Raw genomic sequence first — 22,336 nt, 5'->3', positions numbered from 1 at the left:
GAGAAGTAAAATGAGTTTTGGAGTTCCCCAAGGCTCCATGTTGGGGGCTCTGCTGTTCAACATCTTCCTGCTCCCACTCGCTCATAAAAAACAACTGAATATGCTACCATGTCTGTAAAACCATCCTACCTGGAGACAACAGTACTAACACTAATCAAATGCATTGATCAAATCAATGAGGAGATGTGTGAAATATTTTTTACTTCATTGAAGATTAAACTCAAGCCAAAGAGAAATGTGGGGGCAGATGACACCAGGGTCGCCTGGTATCTTTCAAAATAAAGTGCTTTGGACCAAATCTCTGGACAACGTGACACAGTTACAACACCTGCTTACTAGGAGGCGATATTCAAGACGACCACTGACAAAGTAAATAGAAGAAGAAATTTGGCTCACTGATTGGCCAGAACTGAAAACGTCTCATTCACCACCGGTCAACAACATGGTCCAGCATCTTAGGTTCCTCACGATTCAGGTACAATTCAGGGTGCAGAACCCGACAAGTAAAAAACACACGAAGATGACGCAGAAAAAGTTCAGAACAGTAAAAACCTTTGTGATTTTTCTTCTTCTGCTTTTTTTGGATGTTTGTAAATCAATTTATAGAGGAGTGTTACCGCGATCAGAAGAACTCGACACTGCCCTCTAGTGGATGAACTGCCTTAACAACCATGTAAGTGTGATGACAGAGGCGTGGCATTTGAAGCAGACGTCCCCATTTACGTATGTAATGGAGCAAAAATAGAGCTCAAATAGATGCAAGGCTAACTGCTAGCTTCCTGCTATCTCTGTTTTATACTGTTATCCAGCCGGACACTTAAGAAGACGGACCGGCTCGTCGTGGCAGTGCGACTTTTATGTTCCTTCCACACTTTACAACAGCGTTTCTGTCATTTTTTAATCATTGAAATATATATATATATATTTATTTATTTATTTTTTTTATTTATTTTTATTTATTATTTTTTTTTAACATTTACAAATCAATGTTGAATTGGCAAGTCATGATGAATTGATTAAATATTGAACTGGCTCATCCAGTCAAGGATGGAGCAACAATACAAGAACTACTTCTTCAGTTGATACTTTATTCCAATCCATTTTATTCACATTTCATGCAGCGCCCCAACTTTAGAGGCTTATAATCCAAGTTCCAACCTTAAGTTTCATCTATTTTCAGGAAAAATAGGTGTTTAAAGGATCTCCTGCAAGTCATTTAGGGACTAGGACACCAAGATCTCTACCAGGTTTTCAGGAATGTAGCCTTAACAAACCCAAAATCAAGATATTTTCTGGGCTGTTTTCAACTCACATTTGCTGAAAAAGACATTAGATTAAAATCAGCACCCCTAATCAAACTCAACAAGCCACAAATCAACCACTAAAGGATCAGATATGAATCTGTTTAAAACAGAAACCGAAACAGATGTAGTTTGTTCTTCCATCTGAGAAGCTGACTGAGAACTGAAAGGATGGGTTTAATGAAAAGGTGGTGTCAAACAGAGGCTGTCCCAGTATGAATCTCACTCCTGTCAACATGATTTTAGCAGAAAACATTACAACATGAAGATGAAGGAGCAGAAGTTGAAAAGGAGGAAAACAGAATTACATGAAAAATGTTGACTGTCAATCATCGGCTGTTTGGTCCCGACCGTCTTAATTCAGGTCTTTGCTCAATGTAAAAACTGCAGCAACTAATTTATAACAAAACCCTGCTAAATATTTTGACATTTGATTGATGTTTGCAGGTTGAAAAGCTTTGCTGTCTTGTCATGAACAAAGTCGAGTTGGAACAAAATAGTTCTTTGTTTTTTCCTTCAGACATGAAAATAAGCAAACATTGACGTGTTATCAGGACAAAATCTGCTGAATGTCTGTGATGTTTATATCAGAAGCCATTAAAACACATCAATGTTGCGTTCAGAAATCCTGTACTGGGTTAATTACAATGTCAAAGCAAATATTCAGCTTTTTGGTGCAACAGGCTGTCAGCTACAGACCTGAAATATGGCTTAGAAGAAAAAAATACTCTCAAAAAATATCTTGTCAAGCATTTTTAAGCACTGTCCTTGAAGCATTGCTTTTATATTTTGTTTAGAAACAATTTGCGGAGATAATTTACTTCCTTGGGGTTTTCCGCTTGTTGAAAGTTAACCTCGTAAACATTGGAGGTTAAAGGTGGATTATATCAGTCATGTAAATCAGGTTGGTTCAGGTAACTTTTCCAGCCGTTTCTATCACTTATCAACTTTTCATTAGTTTCATAGACCCCTATGACGATGACAAACCTGGGCATAAATGTTCCCTTGCCCGGACGCGGGTTACCGGGACCCCCCTCTGGAGCCAGGCCTGGAGGCGGGGTACGAGAGCGAGTGTCTGGTGACCGGGCCTTCGCCCATGGGGCCCGGTCGGGCTCAGCCCGAAAGGGTTACATGGGCCCCACCTCCCGTGGGATCACCATCTGCGGGAGGAGCCGTAGGGGTCGGGTGCAGTGTGAGCTGGGCGGCAGCAAGGGGCGGGGACCCTGGCGGTCCGATCCCCGGCTGCAGAAGCTGGCTCTAGGGACGTGGAACGTCACCTCTCTAGTGGGGAAGGAGCCTGAGCTTGTGCGTGAGGTTGAGCGGTTCCGACTAGATATAGTTGGACTCACCTCGACGCATGGCTTGGGCTCTGGAACCAGAACCCTCGAGAGGGGCTGGACTTTCTTCCACTCTGGAGTTGCTCATGGTGAGAGGCGCCGAGCAGGTGTGGGCATTCTCATCAGCCCCCAGCTTGGTGCCTGCACGTTGGGGTTTACCCCGGTGGATGAAAGGGTAGTTTCCCTCCGCCTCCGGGTGGGGGGACGGGTCCTGACTGTTGTCTGTGCTTATGCGCCGAAAAGCAGTTCAGAGTACCCACCCTTTCTGGGGTCCTTGGAGGGAGTGCTGGAGGGTGCTCCTTCTGGGGACTCCATTGTTCTGCTGGGGGACTTCAATGCTCACGTGGGCAATGACAGTGCGACCTGGAGGGGAGTGATTGGGAGGCATGGTCCCCCCCCTCTGAACCCAAATGGTGTTTTGTTATTGGACTTCTGTGCTCGTCATGGATTGTCTATAACGAACACCATGTTCCAGCATAAGAGTGTCCATATGTACACCTGGCATCAGGATTCCCTGGGTCGCAGTTCGATGATCGACTTTGTAGTCGTATCGTCGGACCTGCGGCCACATGCCTTGGACACTCGGGTGAAGGGGGGTGGAGCTGTCAACTGATCACCACCTGGTGGTGAGTTGGCTCAGATGGTGGGGGAGGAAGCCGGTCAGAGCTGGCAGGCCCAAACGTGTTGTGAGGGTCTGCTGGGAACGTCTGGCTGAGTCCCCTGTCAGAGCGAGCTTCAACTCCCACCTTCAGCAGAGCTTCGAACATGTCCCGGGTGAGGCGGGGGACATTGAGTCCGAATGGGCTGTGTTCCGTGCCTCTATTGCTGAGGCGGCCAGCCGGAGCTGTGGCTGTAAGGTCGTTGGTGCCTGTCGTGGCGGTAATCCCAGGACTCGTTGGTGGACACCAGCAGTGAGGGATGCCGTCAAGCTGAAGAAGGAGTCCTATCGGGCCTTCTTGGTCTGTGGGACTCTGGAGGCAGCTGATGGGTACCAACGGGCTAAGCGGCATGCGGCTTCGGCCGTTGCCGAGGCAAAAACTCGGGCATGGGAGGAGTTCGGCGAGGCTATGGAGAAAGACTTCCGGACGGCTTCGAGGAGATTCTGGTCCACCATCCGGCGGCTCAGGAGGGGGAAGCAGTGCTCCATCAACACTGTGTACAGTGGAGATGGGGAGCTGCTGACCTCAACTCGGGACGTTGTGGGTCGGTGGAGGGAATACTTCGAAGACCTCCTCAATCCTACCAACACGGCTTCCCATGAGGAAGCAGAGCTGGGGGACTCAGGGGTGGACTCTCCTATCTCTGGGGCTGAAGTCGCTGAGGTGGTCAAAAAGCTCCTTGGCGGCAAGGCCCCGGGGGTGGATGAGATCCGCCCGGAGTTCCTTAAGGCTCTGGATGCTGTGGGGCTGTCCTGGCTGACACGCCTCTGCAGCATCGCGTGGACATCGGGGGCAGTACCGCTGGATTGGCAGACTGGGGTGGTGGTCCCCCTTTTTAAGAAGGGGGACCGGAGGGTGTGTTCCAATTACAGGGGAATCACACTCCTCAGCCTCCCTGGTAAGGTCTATTCAGGGGTCCTGGAGAGGAGGGTCCGCCGGATAGTCGAATCCCGGATTGAGGAGGAGCAGTGTGGTTTTCGTCCTGGTCGCGGAACAGTGGACCAGCTCTATACCCTCTCTGGGGTCCTGGGGGGGGCATGGGAGTTTGCCCAACCAGTCTACATGTGCTTTGTGGACCTGGAGAAGGCGTTCGACCGTGTCCCCCGGGGGCTCCTGTGGGGGGTACTCCGGGAGTATGGGGTACCGGACCCCCTTGTAAGGGCTGTCCGGTCCCTGTACGACAGGTGTCAGAGCTTGGTCCGCATTGCCGGTAGTAAGTCGGATTCGTTTCCGGTGAGGGCTGGACTCCGCCAAGGCTGCTCTTTATCACCGATTCTGTTCATAACTTATATGGACAGAATTTCTAGGCGCAGCCGAGGGGTTGAGGGGATCCGACTTGGTGGCCTCAGGATTGGGTCCCTGCTTTTTGCGGATGACGTGGTCCTGTTGGCTTCATCTGGTCGTGATCTCCAGCTCTCGCTTGAGCGATTCGCGGCCGAGTGTGAAGCGGCTGGGATGAGAATCAGCACCTCAAAATCTGAGACCATGGTCCTCAGCCGGAATAGGGTGGATTGCCCTCTCCGGGTCAGGAGTCAGGTCCTGCCTCAAGTGGAGGAGTTTAAATATCTCGGGGTCTTGTTCACGAGTGAGGGAAGGATGGAGCGTGAGATGGACAGACGGATCGGTGCGGCGTCTGCAGTAATGCGGGCTCTGCGCCGGTCTGTCGTGGTGAAGAAGGAGCTGAGTTGAGGTGGCTCGGGCATCTGGTCAGGATGCCTCCTGGACGCCTCCCTGGTGAGGTGTTCCAGGCACGTCCCTCGGGGAGGAGACCCCGGGGAAGACCCAGGACACGCTGGAGGGATTACATCTCTCGGCTGGCCTGGGAACGCCTCGGGATCCCCCCCGCAGAGTTGGCAAATGTGGCTGGGGAGAGGGAAGTCTGGGCTTCCCTGCTTAGGCTGCTGCCCCCGCGACCCGACCCCGGATAAGCGGCAGAAGATGGATGGATGGCATTAGTTTCTTCTTTTTATTAGCAGCTAGCATTTAATAGGGGTGGGAAAATCTAATCGAAAATCTGGATTTTCTTGCGTCACAATTTTAAAATTGATTTTTTGTTGAAAAATGTATTTATTTTTAATAAACAAAAATAACCCATTTTAAAATTTTTGTCATTTATATTGTTTTTATTGATCTTTTTACTTTCCTTCCTGGGCAATATAGCATCAGAATGATGATCTGACTACTGTGTTGTTTCTTCCTAATAGAAATCAAGAAAAATGAAAAAGTTTTAATTATTTATTTTGTTTTTTAATCTACAATATCAAAGAATTATGAGAATTGCAATTTAAATCGAATCGGCACCCAAAAAATCGGAATCAAATCGAATCGGGACAAAAGCATATCGTCACAGCCCTAGCATTTAATCATTAAGAAATTGATGCTAAGCGTTTTAGCAGCCAGCCTTTGTGACAACCACAGCAGCTAATTTAAAAAGGGTCGTGTAAGTGCAAGGAATTGATGCAAACTTGGGTTACTACTTAGCTAGCCAAATTAAACAAGACTAGACACATTCAGACTTGTCTAAGATGAGTTTAGAGGTTACATTTTGGAGTCATTTAAGGAGCTAAAAATAACTAGTGTTAGCACTTAGCTAGCCAAGTTAACTTGCCAATTTAATACAGTAATACATTTTAAAGGTTTAGTGGTCACCTTTCGATCTTATTGCAAAGAAGGTCACACTAGCTAGCTTATTTCAGACAGTAACTTTTCAAAGTAGGGTTTAATGGTTAGCTTTTAGATCAATTAATGTAACTGATGCTAACTAAGTTACCGGTTAGCTAGCCAAATGAACGTCTGCTTGCTTGAGCCAGACAGTAAGTAACTGAAGAAGATTTTTAGTGGTTACTTTTTTGTAAGTGATTAAGATCAGAAGGATCTTAATCACTCACTGTCTCTATTTACCGCTATCCCAAAAACTGTCCTTAATTTCTTTCTGATTTTACTGATTTGGTAACTCAGGGTTCCTTCATCTCCCCATCTGTTCCGATTCTTTGTGATTTCAACATAAATATCGGCTTCCCAACAACCAAATTAACTTCCGACTTCTGCCTCAACCTCACTCGGCATGTAAAATCACCCACACAAACGTGGACACATCCTCAACCTGGTCTGCTCCACACTTCCTGTCATCCTTCTGCACAAAACTGTAAACCATACATCACTCTCCATCACTATACTCCTTCCATCTGTCTTCCTTCTAATCCCGAAATTTCCGCACTTACATGACACCACTAAACTCTTCTCAACAATGCCAGCTTGACCCTATTCCATCTCCAATCCTGAAAACCTGCATTTCCACTATCATCTCTCTCATCACAGCATCATAAACACCTCCATTACTTCTGGCCTTGTTCCACCCTGCTTAAACTTGCTGCCATCACACCTCTCCTGAAAAAGTCAGGCCTTTATTCTGACAATCTTGACAACTTCAGACCGATATCCAATCTTCCACAACTCTCAAAAATCTGGAAACTGTTTTAACCCAACTGCAGCAGCATCTTCACTCCTCTCAGTTCTACGAAACATTTCTATCTGGATTCTGTTCTTGTCACAGTACAGAGAATGCTCTCCTTAAAGTCACCAAGTCCCAAGATTTGGTGCACGGCCTCCTCTTTTTTCAGTCTACATGCTTGGCCGTATCATTCATCACCATGGACACTATTGCCACTGTTATGCCGATGATACCCAACTCTACCTCGCTCCTAAAAACTCACCTTTTCAAACTGACCTTTTGTCAAATTTTTTTTCTTTTACTTTAAAATGTCTTTGATTGTCCAAAAAGCGCTATATAAGCTGGATGTGTTGTTATCATTATTGCTAGCTAGGATTGCCAGTTAGCTAGTAATGAACCAATGCTAATCAAATTCATACAGTAAGTAGTCAAAGTGGGCTTTTATAGTTGCCTTTTAGACCAATTTAGGGACCTGACACTATGTTCCCAGTTAGCTAGCCACATGAACCAAATGCTAGCCAAATTCAGATGGTAACTAATTTAAAGGTGACTGAGTGATTTTAAAGGAAGTGATGCTAACCAGGGTTACTACTTAGTTTTTATAGCTGTATCTACAAAACTGGTGCAAGGGTGGAATCTAGTTTTTTTTACAAACTGGACAAAACTTTCTCTCTAAATATTTGTTATGGTTGTGGTTATGCTTATGGTTAAATTCAGGTGTATCTGGCTCCGCCCACCAGGTCACATGACTCATCTTACCTGCCATCCCATCAGCTTCCCTGGCTCCAGACAGGTAGTGTTCCTTCCTATGATGTGGCTCTCCCAGTTTGAAGAGATCCTCCAGTCTGAGGAACTGGCAGACGCCCTGCCAGATGGAGCCACACGCTACCAGTCTGTTCCCAGTATAATCCACCAGCAAGAGTTTGTTAACATTATCTGTGTTCTCCAGTCTGAAAGGTAGGACAGACAGTTGAGTCATCAGACAGGTGGAAGTCGGACAGGTAGGATTCAGACAAGTGAGCAGAAATGTAAAATAGTCACAAGAACAGTAATAAGACGTGGATAGACAGGACAGCAGTCAGGCAGGTGAGTCTTCAGACAGGTAAGTCTTCAGACAGGTAAGATGTCAGACAGGTGAGTCAGGTGAGATATCAGAGGGGTCAGATGTATGAGAATAGACAGACCTGTGTGCGCAGGCCCTGACGCTGGGCGGTGGGTAACACTTGGCGTTGTCCTCCACAGGTCCGGTCACATGACTCTTCAGCTCCATCAGATTGGGCGACAGCTTCATCACTCGATTGACGGCGCCAATGAAGACCTCACCTGTCCTCCGGTGGACGGTCAGGTGGGTGAGTGAGGTGTCAAAGGCTCGGTACAACATCCTGCTCGAAGCCGAGGAGGAAGGAGGAGGAAGGGTCGGGACAGAGAGGAGGGGAGGAGAGAGGAAGAGGAAAAGGAAGAGGAGCAGAGGAGAGGAAGAGGAGGAGAGGAGCATTGTGGATAGAAAGAGGAGAAGGAGGACAGGATAAAGGGATAGAGAAGGAAAAGAGGAAGGGAGGAGGAGGAGAAAAGACTGGCAGCAGGTCTGATGAAGATCAGCTTCAGCAAGACATGGCTGCAGAGACAGAAAAGAAAAAGTTCCTGAGAATCAATACATTTCATAGTTTCCACGGTGCGTTGATTCCAGGATGTCCTCGTCCTCCTGTCCGCCTATTCGCTACGAGACAGAGAGGACGTCACCGGAAGGACGTGTCCAGGATGTCCTCGTCCTCCTGTCCGCCTATTCGCTACGAGACAGAGAGGACGTCACCGGAAGGACGTGTCCAGGATGTCCTCGTCCTCCTGTCCGCCTATTCGCTACGAGACAGAGAGGACGTCACCGGAAGGACGTGTCCAGGATGTCCTCGTCCTCCTGTCCGCCTATTCGCTACGAGACAGAGAGGACGTCACCGGAAGGACGTGTCCAGGATGTCCTCGTCCTCCTGTCCGCCTATTCGCTACGAGACAGAGAGGACGTCACCGGAAGGACGTGTCCAGGATGTCCTCGTCCTCCTGTCCGCCTATTCGCTACGAGACAGAGAGGACGTCACCGGAAGGACGTGTCCAGGATGTCCTCGTCCTCCTGTCCACCTATTCGCTACGAGACAGAGAGGACGTCACCGGAAGGACGTGTCCAGGATGTCCTCGTCCTCCTGTCCGCCTATTCGCTACGAGACAGAGAGGACGTCACCGGAAGGACGTGTCCAGGATGTCCTCGTCCTCCTGTCCGCCTATTCGCTACGAGACAGAGAGGACGTCACCGGAAGGACGTGTCCAGGATGTCCTCGTCCTCCTGTCCGCCTATTCGCTACGAGACAGAGAGGACGTCACCGGAAGGACGTGTCCAGGATGTCCTCGTCCTCCTGTCCGCCTATTCGCTACGAGACAGAGAGGACGTCACCGGAAGGACGTGTCCAGGATGTCCTCGTCCTCCTGTCCGCCTATCCGCTACGAGACAGAGAGGACGTCACCGGAAGGACGTGTCCAGGATGTCCTCGTCCTCCTGTCCGCCTATTCGCTACGAGACAGAGAGGATGTCACCGGAAGGACGTGTCCAGGATGTCCTCGTCCTCCTGTCCGCCTATTCGCTACGAGACAGAGAGGACGTCACCGGAAGGACGTGTCCAGGATGTCCTCGTCCTCCTGTCCGCCTATTCGCTACGAGACAGAGAGGACGTCACCGGAAGGACGTGTCCAGGATGTCCTCGTCCTCCTGTCCGCCTATCCGCTACGAGACAGAGAGGACGTCACCGGAAGGACGTGTCCAGGATGTCCTCGTCCTCCTGTCCGCCTATTCGCTACGAGACAGAGAGGATGTCACCGGAAGGACGTGTCCAGGATGTCCTCGTCCTCCTGTCCGCCTATTCGCTACGAGACAGAGAGGACGTCACCGGAAGGACGTGTCCAGGATGTCCTCGTCCTCCTGTCCGCCTATTCACTACGAGACAGAGAGGACGTCACCGGAAGGACGTGTCCAGGATGTCCTCGTCCTCCTATTTGCTATGAGACAGAGAGGACGTCACCGGAAGGAGATGTCCAGGATGTCCTCGTCCTCCTATCCGCTACGAGACAGAGAGGACGTCACCGGAAGGAGATGTCCAGGATGTCCTCGTCCTCCTATCCGCTACGAGACAGAGAGGATGTCACCGGAAGGACGTGTCCAGGATGTCCTCGTCCTCCTATTCGCTACGAGACAGAGAGGACGTCACCGGAAGGAGATGTCCAGGATGTCCTCGTCCTCCTATTTGCTACGAGACAGAGAAGACGTCACCGGAAGGAGATGTCCAGGATGTCCTTGTCCTCCTATTTGTTACGAGACAGAGAGGACGTCACCGGAAGGAGATGTCCAGGATGTCCTCGTCCTCCTATTCGCTATGAGACAGAGAGGACGTCACCGGAAGGGCGTGTCCAGGATGTCCTCGTCCTCCTATCCGCTACGAGACAGAGAGGACGTCACCGGAAGGGCGTGTCCAAGATGTCCTTGTCCTCCTGTCCGCTACGAGACAGAGAGGACGTCACTGGAAGGACGTGTCCAGGCAGTCCTTGTCCTCCTATCCGCTACGAGACAGAGAGGACGTCACTGGAAGGACGTGTCCAGGATGTCCTTGTCCGCCTATTCGCTACGAGACAGAGAGGACGTCACCGGAAGGACGTGTCCAGGATGTCCTCGTCCTCCTGTCCGCCTATTCACTACGAGACAGAGAGGACGTCACCGGAAGGACATGTCCAGGATGTCCTCGTCCTCCTGTCCGCCTATTCGCTACGAGACAGAGAGGACGTCACCGGAAGGACGTGTCCAGGATGTCCTCGTCCTCCTGTCCGCCTATCCGCTACGAGACAGAGAGGATGTCACCGGAAGGACGTGTCCAGGATGTCCTCGTCCTCCTGTCCGCCTATTCACTACGAGACAGAAAGGACGTCACCGGAAGGACGTGTCCAGGATGTCCTCGTCCTCCTATTTGCTACGAGACAGAGAGGACGTCACCGGAAGGAGATGTCCAGGATGTCCTCGTCCTCCTATCCGCTACGAGACAGAGAGGACGTCACCGGAAGGAGATGTCCAGGATGTCCTCGTCCTCCTATCCGCTACGAGACAGAGAGGACGTCACCGGAAGGACGTGTCCAGGATGTCCTCGTCCTCCTGTCCGCCTATTCGCTACGAGACAGAGAGGACGTCACCGGAAGGACGTGTCCAGGATGTCCTCGTCCTCCTGTCCGCCTATCCGCTACGAGACAGAGAGGATGTCACCGGAAGGACGTGTCCAGGATGTCCTCGTCCTCCTATTTGCTACGAGACAGAGAGGACGTCACCGGAAGGAGATGTCCAGGATGTCCTCGTCCTCCTATCCGCTACGAGACAGAGAGGACGTCACCGGAAGGAGATGTCCAGGATGTCCTCGTCCTCCTATTCGCTACGAGACAGAGAGGACATCACCGGAAGGAGATGTCCAGGATGTCCTTGTCCTCCTATTTGCTACGAGACAGAGAAGACGTCACCGGAAGGAGATGTCCAGGATGTCCTTGTCCTCCTATTTGTTACGAGACAGAGAGGACGTCACCGGAAGGAGATGTCCAGGATGTCCTCGTCCTCCTATTCGCTATGAGACAGAGAGGACGTCACCGGAAGGGCGTGTCCAGGATGTCCTCGTCCTCCTATCCGCTACGAGACAGAGAGGACGTCACCGGAAGGGCGTGTCCAAGATGTCCTTGTCCTCCTGTCCGCTACGAGACAGAGAGGACGTCACTGGAAGGACGTGTCCAGGCAGTCCTTGTCCTCCTATCCGCTACGAGACAGAGAGGACGTCACTGGAAGGACGTGTCCAGGATGTCCTTGTCCTCCTATCCGCTACGAGACAGAGAGGACGTCACCGGAAGGACGTGTCCAGGATGTCCTCGTCGTCCTGTCCGCTACGAGACAGAGAAGACGTCACTGGAAGGACGTGTCCAGGCAGTCCTTGTCCTCCTATCCGCTACGAGACAGAGAGGACGTCACTGGAAGGACGTGTCCAGGATGTCCTTGTCCTCCTATCCGCTACGAGACAGAGAGGACGTCACTGGAAGGACGTGTCCAGGATGTCCTTGTCCTCCTGTCCGCCTATCCGCTACGAGACAGAGAGGACGTCACTGGAAGGACGTGTCCAGGATGTCCTCGTCCTCCTGTCCGCTACGAGACAGAGAAGACGTCACTGGAAGGACGTGTCCAGGCAGTCCTTGTCCTCCTATCCGCTACGAGACAGAGAGGACGTCACTGGAAGGACGTGTCCAGGATGTCCTCGTCCTCCTGTCCGCTACGAGACAGAGAAGACGTCACTGGAAGGACGTGTCCAGGCAGTCCTTGTCCTCCTATCCGCTACGAGACAGAGAGGACGTCACTGGAAGGACGTGTCCAGGATGTCCTTGTCCTCCTATCCGCTACGAGACAGAGAGGACGTCACTGGAAGGACGTGTCCAGGATGTCCTTGTCCTCCTGTCCTCCTATCCGCTACGAGACAGAGAGGACGTCACCGGAAGGGCGTGTCCAAGATGTCCTTGTCCTCCTGCCCGCTACGAGACAGAGAGGACGTCACTGGAAGGACGTGTCCAGGATGTCCTCGTCCTCCTATCCGCTACGAGACAGAGAGGACGTCACCGGAAGGGCGTGTCCAAGATGTCCTTGTCCTCCTGTCCGCTACGAGACAGAGAGGACGTCACTGGAAGGACGTGTCCAGGATGTCCTTGTCCTCCTGTCCGCTACGAGACAGAGAGGACGTCACCGGAAGGACGTGTCCAGGATGTCCTTGTCCTCCTGTCCGCTACGAGACAGAGAGGACGTCACCGGAAGGGCGTGTCCAGGATGTCCTCATCCTCCTATCCACCGAGTGGCAGGTCTTCATCTGCTTCTGGTAGATTATGGTCACTTCCTCAACTCCTCAGCAACCAGTTGAGTCACGTCATCGTAGAATTATTTGATTGGATCATGTGGTGTAATTTTCCACCAATAGGAAAAGAGGCGTTATGTGAAAAAAGTTTGTTCCATTTTTTTCAACGACTTTCATGAAAAGAAAGTAGTAATACAGTCTCAACAGGAACATAATAAAAACAGGATGCCATGCTGCAACAAGAAGTTGGAGAAAACAAAAGTAAAGCTCCCACAGTAGGAAGGCAGCCTCTTGCATTAGCAGCTAATGCTAAAACCCCAGGCTCATGCATCAGCAGCAAATGCTAACAATGCAGACTCTAGCTTTAGCAGCAAACGCTAACAATGCAGACTCTAGCTTTAGCAGCTAATGCTAACAATGCAGACTCTAGCTTTAGCAGCTAATGCTAACAATGCAGACTCTAGCTTTAGCAGCAAATGCTAACAATGCAGACTCTAGCTTTAGTAGCTAATGCTAACAATGCAGACTCTAGCTTTAGCAGCTAATGCTAACAATGCAGACTCTAGCTTTAGTAGCTAATGCTAACAATGCAGACTCTAGCTTTAGCAGCAAACGCTAACAATGTAGACTCTAGCTTTAGCAGCTAATGCTAACAATGCAGACTGTAGCTTTAGCAGCTAATGCTAACAATGCAGACTCTAGCTTTAGCAGCAAGCGCTAACAATGCAGACTCTAGCTTTAGCAGCAAACGCTAACAATGCAGACTCTAGCTTTAGCAGCAAACGCTAACAATGCAGACTCTAGCTTTAGCAGCTAATGCTGATGCAGCAGGGGCGCCATGTTCAACAACGACTGGGTGTTTTGAAAATACCAGTAAGCGATGTTACTACGTACATACTCCTAAAGAAAAGCCTTTAGAATAATCGCAGACGTTGACATACTTGTCACATGTAATTATTACAGTAATCTGATTACTCCCAGTGATTAGATTTTGATGCTCATGTTAACAGGCTCAAACAAAATCAGATTATGTTGTTTATGTGGTTGTAAAAGAAATCAGATAATAGGCAGATGCACGTGAAGCGTCCCGGTGCAGATGCTGTATGGAACATCTGGGTGAGGGGCTTCTAAAGCAACACTTATTCATCAGAACATCGCAGAGGCTGGAGACTGATGGAGATACTGATCTGTTTCCGTCTCCTTACCAATGCTGTGATAAAGCTCCAGCTTTCGTCACACATCTGCTGCGTAAAGACAGTGTTTAGCCGAGTTTAACTTTATTTCAGATTAACGCTCACGACTCACGAGGTGAACTTCAGCAGCTAACGGTGCAGGACAGACGAATAATAAAGTTTTTACTTGAGCTGCCGAGACGAGCAGGAAGCTGAGTGCAACAATTAACCTTGTGACACACACACACTGAAACACGCAAAAACACAAAGAGGCAGTGAAAGATCAGCACATTAGTTAATTAGCCTGCTGAGCCGGGGGAGGCAGGGGGGGGGGGGGGCAAATGGACGGGAGAGTGTGTGTGTGTCTGTGTGTGTGTGTTTAAACACACATGTCTGAGCAACAGCTGGCATACAGAGGACTCAGATAGAGTTTCTTTAACTGGACTAAGATTTCACTGGACAGTCCATCACCTGCTGAACCTTGCTGAGCGTGTGTGTGTGTGTGTGTGTGTGTGTGTGTGTGTGTGTGTGTGTGTGTGTGTGTGTGTGTGTGTGTTTGTTTTACAGCCAAGATGAGCCCCAGCACTGAGAACACATCGACATTCTGAGGACACTGTTGGATGATGTCATGGTTCAGAAATCTTTTATTTAATTGTTTGAGGAAAAGAAAACATTTCAGTCCCTGAAAAAGTATTTTAGTTTATACTAGTTTTTATCACACACACACACACACACACACACACACACACACACACACACACACACTCATCACCTTGAGCATGGATTAATTAAATCTCAGCTGTCAGATAAGATGTTGACCTTTGACCTGTGGTTGTTTGGTAATTATAAAAGCAGTGATAATTATCTGAGGGAGACGAGTCGTATGTGATAAATACGGCTTTGATATTAACATGTGGAGACGTTAAGAAGCTGCTGAACGTCTGATTTGATCAGACAGACGCTGCTCAGAGACATGAACAGGGTGGATCAACGAACTGTTTAAATGCAGAAACTCATTAAAATAAAGATATAAATAATAAAAATTCTCCATTCCTTTTAAACGTGTAAACATCTGGGCTGATTCCTGTTTGTTGTTTTAAATAAATACAAACTGAAATCATGTAAAACTGTCACATCTCATCCAAACAGATGATGTTATTTCCATCTGTCATCCGTTTAGTTGTGATTTAATGGAAAATATTGATAATTAGGTGTGTGTCCAGTGTAAAGAGGGCAGATGTAGCACAACCGCAGCATCGAGCCGGCTAACCGCCGTAAGCTGGTCAAAGAGTCAGCTCTTTTAGCTGGGTGATGATGGGGGTGAATAATCCACTCACAACCCCCATCACAGGTTTTCAGAAACCTAAGAGTGACATCACGGAGGCTCCACCTATCTTTTTATATACAGTCTGTGATTGGTTCAGCAGAAAGTGACCACTACAACGGTCAGATCTCTGACCGCTGACCTGAGCATCTTTATTTCTTCTCATTGTGGATTTAAAACACCCGTCAATCCCCAGCTGTTTCTGACGGAGTCTGCGTGTCTTATCAGGGACCCTCGCCATCCGACCACCCTGCATCCCCTCTCAGCAGGAAGCAGCAGCACAATGAGTCTTTGTTGGGGCTTCTGCTGGAGCCTGAGATTCACACAGAGCCTCAGTCACAGAGATGGAGGGGTGAGGAGAGGGTCATGGGGGGGAGGCGCTGGTGGGGAGTGATGGATGCCGGAGGGGGAGGGGGCTGCTTTCACGGCTCCTGATTGGCCGGTTTGTGCAGGACTGATATGGTTATTTGGTGAAGCTAATGGTGGGTCGGATATCCTACAGAGCTCCGTTCATTCTGAAGGACTCCAGTCTAAAAGTCCAGTCCAACCCATTATGACCCAGTAAGGCCCAGTAGAACCCTATAGGGTCCAGTACAACCCTTATGACCCAGTAAGGCCCAGTAGAACCCTATAGGGTCCAGTACAACCCTTATGACCCAGTAAGGCCCAGTAGAACCCTATAGGGTCCAGTACAACCCATTATGACCCAGTAAGGCCCAGTAGAACCCTATAGGGTCCAGTACAACCCATTATGACCCAGTAAGGCCCAGTAGAACCCTATAGGGTCCAGTACAACCATTATGACCCAGTAAGGCCCAGTAGAACCCTATAGGGTCCAGTACAACCCATTATGACCCAGTAAGGCCCAGTAGAACCCTATAGGGTCCAGTACAACCCATTATGACCCAGTAAGGCCCAGTAGAACCCTATAGGGTCCAGTACAACCCTTATGACCCAGTAAGGCCCAGTAGAACCTTATAGGGTCCAGTACAACCCATTATGACCCAGTAAGGCCCAGTAGAACCCTATAGGGTCCAGTACAACCCATTATGACCCAGTAAGGCCCAGTAGAACCATATAGTAGGGCTGGGCAATATGACCTTTTAGTAATATCTCGATATTTTTATGGCATGTCACGATATACGATATATATCTCGATATTTACCTCAGCCTTGAATGAATGCTTTGGTGCATACAATCACATCAATAAGATGATTTTGTGTCTCCATTAAAACATAATTCTTCATACTGCATTAAGATATGCTGATTTTAAACATTCATGCCAAAAGGATGAAATTGTAACGAAGCAAACTGATCAAAACCGTATTTATTGAACAGTTAAATCAGTGGCAGAAACAAATAATTTTAAAACAAAATAAAGTGACTTTGCATGATGTAATAAATGCAACGTATGAAAATAGGTGCTCTAGGGGGGACTTTTCAAATGATGAACTATTATAAGGCTTTGCTTTATGGATACGTTTTTGAGTTGTCGTGTATTTCTTTAATCGCAGAGTTTAGCGTAGAAATCAGTCTTATAATCCAGGCAGAATGTCCTCGTATCGTCTCCAATAAACGGCTTCAGCCAGTTTTTAATTCAGGGTTTGATTCCCACTGCTTTCTGTACTTTCTAGAGACATGAGGAGCTAGATAAATATGCTTGTGTCACACACAGTGGATGAGGTGAGTCAGTGACAGAGGCTGTGAATGTAATCAAATAGAATGAATTATTTTTGCGTGACGTGAAAAACTTAGTAATTTATGTCCCACTCTGTAATCCAGAGCGGGATCAGTGGTGGATTTGGCTGTTTATTGTGACTGTAGGTGGAGTCGTGCAGGTGTCCTCTCTGCTCCTCTGACTGGCTGCAGCTGCAGCCGGAGTGACTGAGTGCTTTAGGACGGGGAGAGACTCTCCTTCTGACAATAACTTTACAATATGCGCTTTAAAGTCAGTCGCCAAAACACCAGGAAAGTCTCCAATAACTCCTGTAAAAGCCCTACTATAGGATTTGGTCAGTGGCCTTTCTGTGTGGAGTTTGCATGTTCTCCCCGTGTATGTGTGGGTTCTCCGGCTTCCTCCCACCGTCCAAAGACATGATGTTAGGTTAACCGGGTACCAGGAGGGAGTGGTTGTTTGTCTCTGTGTGTCCCTGCGATGGACTGGCGAGCTGTCCAGGGTGTACCCTGCCTGTCGCCCAAAGCCAGCTGGGATAGGCTCCAGCTTCCCCGTGACCCTTCATCGGACTAAGCAGTTAGGATGAATGAATGAATGAATTGCGATTTACAGGTGTTTCCATTGAACGGTGTTTAGTGTATAAGCCTCGTGAGAGGAGCAACATTTTACAACAAGCTTAATCGAGGTGGCCGCGTAGCGTTATATTTGTGTTTTCTACTTGCTGCGGAGAATTTGTTTCAGCTTTTCAAAGCTTTTTTCCCTCATTTTATTTTCTAAAACTCTGAAATTCGCTGTTTGTTCCATTCCCACCGTCTTTACCGGGAATGAACTGGTCAGAACCACGTCGCGTCTGGGGACACGTACGTGGTAAAAGTGTTTCCATTACACTTTGACGATACATTTCCATATCAAAACGTCTGAAAAACCGCCTCATGAGACTAAAACAACCTTTTAGCAATATGAGACATTTTTTAAATGTTTTATGAGTGATGGAAACACAGCTTCTGTCTGCATCATGGAATGGACATAGATTGATCCGGATCGAAGCAGATGCCTGAAGATGCACCATCTCCAAAACCAACAGACGGGTTTTTGTCCCTGAAGCCTCAAAATAACAAGAATGTCTCAAACCAGCCGGACCTTCACAGGAAACTGGATCGGTTTTTACCCTCTTTCCTGTTGCAGCAGTTTTCAACTCGCCACGGCAACCACTCACAGATGATGCTCCTGATGGAGGTTCTCCTTCCTGCTCCTGATGGGAGTCTCTCCTTCCTACTCCTGATGGAGGTTCTCCTTCCTGCTCCTGATGGAGGTTCTCCTTCCTACTCCTGATGGAGGTTCTTCTTCCTGATGGAGGTTCTCCTTCCTACTCCTGATGGAGGTTCTCCTTCCTGATGGAGGTTCTCCTTCCTACTCCTGATGGAGGTTCTCCTTCCTGATGGAGGTTCTCCTTCCTGCTCCTGATGGAGGTTCTCCTTCCTGCTCCTGATGGAGGTTCTTCCTACTCCTGATGGAGGTTCTTCTTCCTGATGGAGGTCCTCCTTCCTGCTCCTGATGGAGGTTCTTCTTCCTGCTCCTGATGGAGGTTCTCCTTCCTGATGGAGTCTCTCCTTCCTGCTCCTGATGGAGGTTCTCCTTCCTACTCCTGATGGAGGTTCTTCTTCCTGCTCCTGATGGAGGTTCTCCTTCCTGCTCCTGATGGAGGTTCTTCTTCCTGATGGAGGTTCTCCTTCCTACTCCTGATGGAGGTTCTCCTTCCTGATGGAGGTTCTCCTTCCTGATGGAGGTTCTCCTTCCTGCTCCTGATGGAGGTTCTTCCTACTCCTGATGGAGGTTCTTCTTCCTGATGGAGGTCCTCCTTCCTGCTCCTGATGGAGGTTCTTCTTCCTGCTCCTGATGGAGGTTCTCCTTCCTGATGGAGTCTCTCCTTCCTGCTCCTGATGGAGGTTCTCCTTCCTGCTCCTGATGGAGGTTCTCCTTCCTACTCCTGATGGAGGTTCTTCTTCCTACTCCTGATGGAGGTTCTCCTTCCTGCTCCTGATGGAGGTTCTCCTTCCTGCTCCTGATGGAGGTTCTCCTTCCTACTCCTGATGGAGGTTCTTCGTCCTGATGGAGGTTCTCCTTCCTGATGGAGTCTCTCCTTCCTACTCCTGATGGAGGTTCTTCTTCCTGCTCCTGATGGAGGTTCTCCTTCCTGCTCCTGATGGAGGTTCTCCTTCCTGATGGAGGTTCTCCTTCCTACTCCTGATGGAGGTTCTCCTTCCTGCTCCTGATGGAGGTTGTTCCTACTCCTGATGGAGGTTCTTCCTGATGGAGGTCCTCCTTCCTGCTCCTGATGGAGGTTCTTCTTCCTGTTCCTGATGGAGGTTCTTCTTCCTACTCCTGATGGAGGTTCTCCTTCCTGCTCCTGATGGAGGTTCTTCCTACTCCTGATGGAGGTTCTTCTTCCTGATGGAGGTTCTCCTTCCTGATGGAGGTTCTCCTTCCTACTCCTGATGGAGGTTCTTCCTACTCCTGATGGAGGTTCTTCTTCCTGATGGAGGTCCTCCTTCCTGCTCCTGATGGAGGTTCTCCTTCCTGCTCCTGATGGAGGTTCTCCTTCCTGATGGAGGTTCTCCTTCCTGCTCCTGATGGCGGTTCTTCCTACTCCTGATGGAGGTCCTCCTTCCTGCTCCTGATGGAGGTCCTCCTTCCTGCTCCTGATGGAGGTCCTTCTTCCTGCTCCTGATGGAGGTTCTTCCTGCTCCTGATGGAGGTTCTTCCTACTCCTGATGGAGGTTCTTCCTACTCCTGATGGAGGTTCTTCTTCCTGCTCCTGATGGAGGTTCTTCCTACTCCTGATGGAGGTTCTCCTTCCTGCTCCTGATGGAGGTTCTTCTTCCTGCTCCTGATGGAGGTTCTCCTTCCTGCTCCTGATGGAGGTTCTCCTTCCTGCTCCTGATGGAGGTTCTCCTTCCTGCTCCTGATGGAGGTTCTTCTTCCTGCTCCTGATGGAGGTTCTCCTTCCTGCTCCTGATGGAGGTTCTCCTTCCTGCTCCTGATGGAGGTTCTTCTTCCTGCTCCTGATGGAGGTTCTTCTTCCTGCTCCTGATGGAGGTTCTCCTTCCTGCTCCTGATGGAGGTTCTCCTTCCTGCTCCTGATGGAGGTTCTTCTTCCTGCTCCTGATGGAGGTTCTCCTTCCTGCTCCTGATGGAGGTTCTCCTTCCTGCTCCTGATGGAGGTTCTTCTTCCTGCTCCTGATGGAGGTTCTCCTTCCTGCTCCTGATGGAGGTTCTTCTTCCTGCTCCTGATGGAGGTTCTCCTTCCTGCTCCTGATGGAGGTTCTTCTTCCTGCTCCTGATGGAGGTTCTCCTTCCTGCTCCTGATGGAGGTTCTTCTTCCTGCTCCTGATGGAGGTTCTCCTTCCTACTCCTGATGGAGGTTCTTCTTCCTGCTCCTGATGGAGGTTCTTCTTCCTGCTCCTGATGGAGGTTCTCCTTCCTGCTCCTGATGGAGGTTCTCCTTCCTGCTCCTGATGGAGGTTCTCCTTCCTGCTCCTGATGGAGGTTCTTCTTCCTGCTCCTGATGGAGGTTCTCCTTCCTGCTCCTGATGGAGGTTCTCCTTCCTGCTCCTGATGGAGGTTCTCCTTCCTGCTCCTGATGGAGGTTCTCCTTCCTGCTCCTGATGGAGGTTCTCCTTCCTGCTCCTGATGGAGGACCACTGAGATGGAGTTCCCTCCCCACCCGACTCAGTCTGACAGTTGGAGTCATGACTACGCCCCTTATCACTGCATCAGTGACCACGCCCCCCGTAAACGACCACTGTCCGTCTGTAAGCCGGAGCGTCTCCCCGCCGCCGGTCTCTGGAGGTGAAGGAGAGCGAAGGTTCTGCGGAGACGGCGCTCAGCGGGCCGAGCTGATAATTACAGTCCACAAAGAGACTCTGTTCACCCAACAAAGCATCGCTTCTGTTTGTCCACAGTTCTCCCAGAATTCCCCCGGATCCAGATCTGTCCCGCCGCTCGCCGTCCTGTGATGAACACTCGTCCAGACGGAAACCTACTGGTCCGATTTCCGGTTTTAGTCCGGTTTATCAGGACTCCCAGAACCAGTTCTCTGGTTTCCAACACCCGACATCCGATCCTGGTCGGACTGGGGCGGCTCTGGTTGGACTGGGACGGCTCTGGTCGGACTGGGACGGCTCTGGTCGGACTGGGGCGGCTCTGGTCGGACTGGGGCGGCTCTGGTTGGACTGGGGCGGCTCTGGTCGGACTGGGACGGCTCTGGTTGGACTGGGACGGCTCTGGTCGGACTGGGACGGCTCTGGTCGGACTGGGGCGGCTCTGGTCGGACTGGGGCGGCTCTGGTTGGACTGGGGCGGCTCTGGTCGGACTGGGACGGCTCTGGTTGGACTGGGACGGCTCCACAGCTTCGGAGCAGCAACATTTTGCTAATTTAGCAGAAGGATGATGCAAATCCTGCTACCAGACGATTCCACTGTGGGGTGCATCAAGCTACTTTCTGTGGTCAAACTGGTCAAACTGGACAAAACAGGAACTTAAACAACTCAGACCAGAGAGAGCTGCTGAATATGTTTAAAAAAAAAAAAATGACATCAGTAAAATCGTTCTTAAACAAGCACAACGTGATGCCTCAGAAACTTTCTGTCATTTACTCTGTTGTCCCAATGTCATTACAATTGGTCCAACTGGTCCCAACTGGTCCAAGTGGTCCAACTGGTCCAACAGGTCCCAACTGGTCCCAACTGGTCCCAACGGTCCACCTGGTCCCAACTGGTCCAACGTGTCCAACTGGTCCCAACTGGTTCAACTGGTCCCAACTGGTCCAAACTGGTCCAACGTGTCCAACTGGTCCCAACTGGTCCCAACTGGTCCAACGTGTCCAACTGGTCCCAACTGGTCCAACGTGTCCAACTGGTCCACCTGGTCCCAACTGGTCCCAACTGGTCCCAACTGGTCCCAACTGGTCCAACGCGTCCAACTGGTCCCAACTGGTCCCAACTGGTCCCAACTGGTCCACTTGGTCCAACTGGTCCCCAGAAAACAGTTCCAGTTAAAACGGTTTCATGTCGCAGCTTTAGTGGTGCAGCAGTGAAAATGATCCCCCTGAAACGGTGGCCTCCTGCACCATGTTCCCGACGTTGTTCAGGCATTTTCTTCTGACTCTGGTTTTATTGAAACCTCAGATAAAATAATTGCTTGGCCTCCATTTACACCTTTACAGCTGGGATTAACCCTTAAGTCTCCACCAGATCTCCGCTCGGGAGGCTCTGGGGTCTTTGGGAAAGGTTATGTCAGGCGGCAGGATTCCTGTCTGGATCTGAAGTTACAGTCTGATCAGAAGAGAAATGGTGAACGGGAAACGTACGGATCAGGAAGAAAACCATTTGTCGTCTACGGTTGGAACGAAGCCCAGAGAAGCAGCTGGCTGGTAGTTTAGGGAGGGTAAACAGGAACCTAAACAGACTAATAATTTGGGCTGAATTGAGTTTAAATGTTAATAATTTTGAGCAGGCAGCG

The 22,336-nt window shown here is 49.7% G+C and overlaps 1 protein-coding gene across 1 annotated transcript in view; it reads right to left on the bottom strand.

The window, feature by feature from the left end:
- plxna3 (plexin A3) overlaps positions 1–22,336 on the bottom strand; it is a 123,289-nt gene that overhangs the window by 84,543 nt on the left and 16,410 nt on the right. Inside the window, exons 2-3 of the mRNA XM_079238683.1 lie at positions 7,933–8,363; positions 7,508–7,698 (exon numbers count right to left, since the gene is read on the bottom strand). Coding sequence (XP_079094809.1) covers positions 7,508–7,698; positions 7,933–8,243 — 502 coding nt within the window. The 5' untranslated portion in view covers positions 8,244–8,363. The remainder of the gene's footprint in view (positions 1–7,507; positions 7,699–7,932; positions 8,364–22,336) is intronic.

The sequence above is a fragment of the Telmatherina bonti genome (genome assembly GCF_933228915.1).
Source record: "Telmatherina bonti genome assembly, chromosome: 4".
Lineage (NCBI taxonomy): Eukaryota > Metazoa > Chordata > Actinopteri > Atheriniformes > Telmatherinidae > Telmatherina > Telmatherina bonti.
This window is presented reverse-complemented; position numbering and strand designations above follow the sequence as displayed.